Source organism: Pinus tabuliformis, chromosome 5_2 (genome assembly GCF_031772625.1).
Source record: "Pinus tabuliformis cultivar Carrire ecotype Pingquan chromosome 5_2, CPIR1, whole genome shotgun sequence".
NCBI lineage: Eukaryota > Viridiplantae > Streptophyta > Pinopsida > Pinales > Pinaceae > Pinus > Pinus tabuliformis.
This window is the reverse complement of record NC_142306.1, coordinates 776,561,720-776,569,882: the sequence shown is the minus strand read 5'-3', so window position 1 is coordinate 776,569,882 and position 8,163 is coordinate 776,561,720. Positions and strand designations below refer to the sequence as shown.

Here is an 8,163-nt window from a genome sequence, read left to right as displayed (position 1 = left end):
TTATCAATTTACAATAATAACTATCCACAACGAGGTAAAAGAAAAATCTCCCTACCGTTGCTGACGGAAGTGAAACGAAGATGAAGATAAACGGTGAATTCAATTTCCGTCAACAATGTTCGCCTTAATTGGCGAAATGGAGGGCAGGAAATTTCCTAACAGTGCGTCTGCGATTTTGGTTGTCCCTCAGTGTCGATCCCGCGATCTTGAAATGGAGGCCAGGAAAGTTACCCTCTCAGTGCATCTACGATTGTGATTGTCCCTCGGTTTCGATCCCGTGATCTCGTGGAACATCGGGGAAGACCCTCCCCTCTCTGCCTCTGCTCAGAATTCTCTTCAGTGAATGCAGAGCAGTTCTTGAGGACTGCGATCCACTGTGCAAGCACACCTGTTTCTCGCTTTCAGGCCTCCCGGCCACATCAATGGCGGTTTCCGGCATCGAGGTGATTCCGCTGGTGGATGGCCCTTCGTCCACTGCAGTTTTCGCTTCTTGAGAGCTGGTTTCGCCATGTTCGAGACCGGGGCCGATGCGTATTTCTCTGTTACCTGAAGAAATCAATTCTATGGTAATTGAAATCTCATCTGTATTATTATTACCGACCCTCTGTTTCGCCTGAGCGCCCGTTCTGCAAATCGGGCAAGTCGAATGTGAACGAAACCACATGTCGATGCATTCTACGTGAAAGCTGTGTTTGCAATTGGGCAGAAACCGGGCTTTCTCGTTCTCCTCGAATTCCGACAGACAGACTGCGCATTCGAGCGCGTCTTTGAAGCTCTGCGCTTTGTACTCGAAGACGGGCAGAGATTCGATGACGCGCGCATCCAAACCCACGTGGAGGAGGCTCAAGGGATCCTCTCGCGCGAAAGAAAATCCACGGCGCCAAGAGATGTTGCTCCGTCGAGACAGAGAGATTTCACGGTACTCCCTGCGACGCAAACCGGCGTAGATGCAGATCACGAAGAGGAACAAAATGAAGGAAAAGAGAACTACGAAAGAGCCTAGCATGAAGATCCCGTTCATAGCATTTTGCTGATTGTTGTCGGACGCCATTCCCTTCGGCGGGTAATTCAAATTGCCGCCGAGTCCGTAATTATGGTCGACATCGGTGGGCGGCACGCTGCCAGTGCGATTCGTGGTGTTCTAAGCCATGGCTGGCGCTGAATCTATCTCAGATTCCGTTGGCGTCAAAACCCTCTCACATTCCGAAGATCATGGTTGCAGACGCAGAGTATTTGAAGAAGAAAACAAGCTGAGAATGCCTCAAATTAAAGAGGTGAATTGGGGATTAAGGAATGAAATAGAGGCTGAATCGTCTAAATATGAAATGGGTGAATGATTGAATGAATGCAGATTGATCAGAATTTGAAGAGGAACTTTGAGTGTGAAAAACGCCACTTTTTTAAAAAATTTGTAAAAAAATTAATTAAAAAATAAAAATTTAAAAATTTAAAATTATTGTATTTATATCAGTTTTGATTTATTTAAATTTTGATAGGGGAAGGAGATAGGTTCAAAAATCTAGTTAGTCTAGGGGTAACCATGTGGCCTAGGTCAAGTGTTATCTCTAAGTAATTTTGATAGATTAGATGCCACTAGGTCAAGGCTCCTCAAGCTACACATCAAGCCTAGATAATTTACATACAACTTGACCAAAAAAGAAAATTGTAACGAAATCTCATATTACAAATAAATTTAAACAATGGAAAAAAATGTAAAAATTAAATTCAGTTCAAGAAAATGAAAACATGGTTCGAAATGATTTTTGAATAGACTAGATCAATTGTTTTATTGAAAGCATATTGGACATATTCATTAACACACATTCTAGTAAAGTTTATTCTTCACCTTCCATAAAAAAAATTAAAGTATTTCGAAACAAACGTCATGCTTCACCTTAATCAAACAAAGTTAAATTATATCGAAGCAAACTTTATTCTTCGTGAGCAAAGTGAGAAAATCACGATGATTGTTGCAAGTATAATGGAACTATATGCTTTTAAATAGACTACGTTACTAAAGAATATCATGAGAAAACAATGACTTAAAAATATATTGGAAAAAACCATAAATTGTAAAAATTTGTAGCCTAAAAACTACTAACCATAATATGATTAATTTACCTTAATTTTATTTTAATTATTAATTTCATTTATTTTTATTTTTATAAACTATACTGATGTAACAACCTTTTAACCTCTCCTCATATGCCAACATGTGAATCCATAGAGAGATCTAGGTTCAACAAGTGTGGTCCAACACGTGTGGTCAAAGTTTTGGTACCCCTATAGTTCTGTCAAAGTTGGATTTGATTTATGTAGACTTATTTTAGACTTTGAGATTGATTAGGCAATCTAGTAAATTATGTTCATACTTTTTCTAGTTCGTCGTGATAAATACACATGGATACATATATCTCCTCTCGGTAGACTTTCGCACTCATAAACGTTCCACAACAGTGATGAAGATGACCCCTCTAAGTCGAGAATCTTGCGTTTTTCCACTCAAATGTTGTTTTACATTTAAGTTAGGGGACAAGTATTTTCTTAAAAAAATTTATAGAATAAAATATTTATCATGGATTTCAATTCAAAATATAAGATATTTTTCACAATTAAATTTACTAGAATGGTATACATTATTAAAAAAAAAAAGTCATTTCCAATTTAATAATATTAGTACCATCTTCCATATATATATTATTTAAAAAGATAATGTCATAGTTATTTCCAACTTTTATTTTTATTTATATATTTTTATTTATATTTATATATATAAAAGTTTATCGAATTCAAAATTATAATATTTCAAAAAATATGAAATAATAACGCTTTTAAATATAAAATCCAAAAATAATATAAAATAGAATTTACAAAAATATGAAATGATGTTTCAAAAAATAATAGAAATAAAATTTGGAAAAAATGAAATGATAAAACTTTAAATTTAAATAAATATAAAGCTAAACAAATTGGGTTTTTTAAATTAAAGAGATGTTTTTAATAATTAGATTGACTTTAATTCTATATATATTATTAAAAAAATACTAAGTTGAGAGTTATTTGTAATTTAAAATTATTAAAAAGTAGTAGAATTATGGCTATAATAAGAGAGGGAGAATGAATTAGTGTAAAAGTCAAATTAAACAATTTTATATTTTATTATAACTGAAAACATACGAGTGTATCAATAAGAACAATCATCACATCAACACATGAGAATATTATATATAAGTGGAAATCCTTGTAGGAGAAAACCACAAATCTGTTTATTTTTCTCTTTAATATTTTATTATAATTATTTACTCGCACCAACCAATTTTAGACTACATGCACCAACCTTTGGAATAAATTTGCAGGCTCCACCTTCTGAAATGTGCAAGCATCCACTTGTTGTAGGCAATAACCGGATTGAGATTCCAACCTCATAATATCATAGTGGACCTCCCTTTGATAATATTTCAAATTGGGTCGACAACCTTCTAATTCTTCAAAACTAGAAATCTTCTTGATCTTTTACATCATAAACAAAACAAACTCAAACTTGCCCTCACCCAATAATTAATTTCACCCCTACAATCTAGAACAAGTATAAACCAAAAAAAAATTCAGCGATGTAGCTTCTCTGTAGTCTATTACGACACTTCTCACTTAAGATGCAATCATTGTTAAGCCATGAGACTTCCTGAGACTCCTGTACTTCACCACATGAGGTCTGTGACCAAAGTATTCTAGCTTATTTATACCTTTTCAAAGCAACGATCCATAGCAAGCTCAACAATTCAAACACATAGCCTCTACATTTCTTTGCTGGAAATTCGGCTTGGAAGACCTAGATATAACTTGAATCAATGGCTCTTTGGGCTTCAACAATTGACTCTAATAACTAAAGATGTGATCATAGTTGTAAAAATCTAGGTCTAGGTCCATCTGATTATGGCGAATTAATTTAGATCCAAATACTTTTCAACTCGGATTACAAGATTCAACACCAAGACTTCATCATTTACTCCATAGTACCAAGAGGCGAGACCACACGCTAAGCTATTGGACAACATATCCGGGACCCGAGTCCATAAGTAACCTTCCATATTGTCAAACTCGTTGGATATCTAGATGGCATGGACATATTTCTCAAACCCCAGATACCATTTTCATGGAACTATGTTGGATGAAACTTTGACCAATTCATTCGTTAAATCAAGATCCAAGTCATTTGAAGTTGTCAATGTGTGTACACCTCTTGGACCATTGAATTCCTGGATAACTATGGATGTTGGACGCTCTAAGGGCCCCACTATTGATCTGGGGGGAATTTCTTATTTGATGCTATTTTAGTCAATGGATAATACACTAAAAAACTTCATTAAACTAGCCCATGGCACGACTTCCCAGACTGCCACATCGACTATTAAAAAAACCTATAAAAAAATTCCATGAATAACATTATACTACATCATCTCTGTCATGTTACTACCATATCATATTTTTTCCACGTGTCATGCCATATCATTGCAATGTGTCACTCGGAATAGGGCCACTTGGCCACCAAAAAAGTCCAAATTTTCATGTCACATGTCATGCTCATAGAGTGCCATGTCATCACCATTGCTACATCATTGCCACCTGGCACCATCTGTCATCCTATTTACACTACTATGTCATTTGGGGTACGCCACCTGTGAATAAGAAAATCTGATATTTGACTATTTTGGAAAGTGCCCAATTTGCAAAATTCCTGAATGCCTTCACAGATCTCATGTTTGGCAACTGCCTCTTTGAAACAACATTGGCGTGTTATCGTGCATGGCCAGCTCCAACCCCACTAGACACACAGTTGGGACTCCTTCCTTGCTCAAATGATGGTAATGAAACTTGTACAATACATTGTACCAATAGTAGCAATAGTAGCAGCAACAGTTGTAGCAATAGTACTAGCACATCAAGCGGTCTGCGTATAGACAAGTTGTGGACCATGTACTTTGACGGATCAAAGACACATGAAAACTTAGGAGCTGAGTGTGTCTTGATCGACCCTTACAACAGGAAGCATCTGGTTTCAAGCCGCTTGGAGTTCGAGTGCACGAACAATGTTTCTAAGTATGACGCACTTGTGTTTGGCTTGTAGAAATCCATCAACCTCAACGTGGTCGCGCTAAAAGTGGTAGGTGATTCAAAGATAATGGTACGGTAGATACGTAACACCATTCACTGTTTATCACCACATCTCAAAAGTTACCAGCAAGAGGTATGGCGACTAATCTCAAACTTCCAAGCATTTAATATCATTGTTGTACCACGTACACGTAATGCAGCTGCCAATGCACTGACAGATGTAGCTTCGAGAATTTCACCGATTAGGGATAGATTTACTATTGAAATTTTGTACAAACCATATATCTCGGACAACATAACTAACTTACGCGTGTTTAATGATGATCAATAGATACTGCATTTCATGGCCAACGCTGACGTCTTCAAAGATGCAGTGATAGACGATGACGAGCATGAGCGCTCTCTGCAAGTTGAAGATGGTAACAGGAAAGGCCACCTTATCACAAAGGGTGTGGAAACATTGGAAAAGCTTTATGACTTGCAAGAACGTTTTTAGGGGCCAAGGAACAGCAAGACCCACAGTTCCACCATGAGGCATGAACTAATTAACCTAGGAACAGAAAAAGATCTAAAGTTTGTCAATCTTGGTACATGTTGTACACAGCAAGAGCGGCATGCCTTTATCCACTTGTTCAAACAGTACCGAGATGTGTTCGCGTGGACGTATGATGATTTGAAAACTTATGACACGTGGATCATCCAACACATCATCCCGATCAAAGAAGGAGTCAAGCCATATCAACAAAAGCTGAGGAAAGTACATCCGTCACTTGAACCCCTGACACAAAAAGAGCTTACTAAGTTTTTGGATGCATGGATAATATACAAAGTCCGTCATTCCACATGGGTCTCAAATCTTGTTCATGTGCATAAGAAGTCTAGGGAAATATGCTTGCGTGTCGATTTCTGGAATGTAAACTGCACCTCGGACATAGACAACTACCCCATGTCATCTATGGACCATATTTTGCAAATAGTATTTGGGGCACAAATGTTTTCCCTTCTTGATGGTTTCTTAGGATACAATGAGGTTATGGTAGCAGAACCTGACAGACTCAAAAATAATTTCCATACCAAGTGGGGTACGTGCGCTTACAGACAAATGTCGTTTCGGCTTGTAAACGCAGGAACAACATTTCGACGCGCCATGGACATCACTTTTCATGGACTCGTCAGACAGAGCATAGTGGTATACCTCGATGATGTGACTGTGTTCTAAAGAAGATGAGAGGACCAAATACGCCATCTAAATAAAATTTTCGAGCGATGCCAGAGATACGGGATTTCCTTGAATCCCAAAAAGAGCATATTCGTAGTGTCATAGGCGAACCTCCTCAGACAAATTGTTGCCAAAAGTGGGATCAAGGTGGATCTGGACCAGGTATAGACTATTACACAGATCCCTTACCCAGCCAACAAGAAATTTATGCAGTCCTTCTTGGGCAAGATAAACTTCCTCCAGAATTTCATCTCGGATTATGCATAGATAATTAAGCCCATGCAGGACATGATCAAGAAAGATGCAGTCTACAACTGGGGTAAGAGGGAAAAGTATGCATTCACCTTAATCAAGTAGGCCATTGTAGAAGTGCCTGCACTCTACAACCTAGAATTCAAGAAGGATTTCCTACTATACACCTTCACCTCTGATAACTCTCTAGCTGTAGTACTCACTTAGAAGGATGAGATGAACGATGAACGCCCAATCTCCTTCATGAGCACAAGCATGCAGGGACCAGAACTCAGCTACCCCGCCGTTGACAAGAAATCTTATGCAATTTACAAGGCAGTGAAACACTTCAGGCCCTACTTACTGAAGAACCGCTGCATAGTCTTCGTCCCTCACCCAACAGTTCACACATTGCTTGTATAACAAGAGCTAGGTGAACGACGTGCGAACTGGATGACAGGCTTGCAAGAGTATGATCTTGAATTCAAGCTAGTTCACATGATCAAAGGAAATGGGCTCTACAGACTTGAAACTGAAGCAGTACATGCTCTAGAGAGCGAAGAAGAGCTCGCCGACTGGGAGCAGGAAATTGAGATGTATGATATAAGGCGAGCAACACTCACTGAAGATGGAACCTCTTGGTACACAGATGTGCACCAGTACCTTAAGAATGACACCGTACCCTCTCACTTTTCCATCAGACAGAAGAGGGAATTGCGCCTGAAAGCCTTATCATATCAGTCGGTGCACGAAGTGATTTACAAGAAGCACAATAATGGAGTTTTTCTCAGGTGCCTAGAGGCACATGAATCAAAGAAGGTACTTCAAGATCTGCATGATGGACCCGTCAGGGGTCACTTTTTGGGAAACACCAATGCGCACAAAGTTATGCGAGCTGGTTTCTACTGGCCCACATTATTCAAGGATGCACATGCTTATGCTCGTAAGTGCCCGGTCTATCAGTGATGCGTCGATAAAACACGGAGAACAGCAGCCCCACTGCACCCCGTTGCAGTGACCGAACCATTCCAATAGTGGGGCCTGGACATCATTGGGGAAAGTTTCCCTCATTCATCAAAACAAAACCACTACATCCTAACAACAGCTGACTACCTCACGCGGTGGACAGAAGCAGTTCCTCTCAAACAAGTGAACGACCAAGAGTTCATCAGCTTCCTCCAGAAGAACATCATCTCACGCTTCGATGTTTTGGTATCACTTTTTTCTTATAATGCAACTTATTTTCCGTCTTTGAAACTTTATGAATTTTCATTACAAAATGGTATTGTATTAAAGAATTCATCTAATTATCACCCTCAATGAAACGGTCTAACAAAATCCACGAATAAAAACCTCATCTGTATAATCAAGAAGACTGTTTTCTCTTAGCAGTGTAACTGGCATGCCGCCCTAATGAATGAATTATGGGTTGAATGTGTGACACCCAAGCCTTCTCTAAATACCTCACCGTACTTCCTGTTTTATGGTAAAGAAGCCATCCTTCCACCAAATATCTACTTGCCTGCACTTCAGCTTTCCCAAGAATCCCAAGGCAAGCCTTGCCAGCCAGTTCAGCGTCTGATGGATAGTCTCCATATGAT

General features: G+C 38.7%; 1 protein-coding gene across 1 annotated transcript; it reads right to left on the bottom strand.

The window, feature by feature from the left end:
• Positions 1-244: 244 nt before the first annotated feature.
• On the bottom strand, positions 245-1,310 carry LOC149161580 (RING-H2 finger protein ATL2-like). Its single transcript, XM_089434929.1, has one exon. The coding sequence runs from the start codon at positions 1,049-1,051 to the stop codon at positions 245-247; it is 807 nt and encodes a 268-aa protein (XP_089291055.1). The 5' UTR covers positions 1,052-1,310.
• Positions 1,311-8,163: the final 6,853 nt, after the last annotated feature.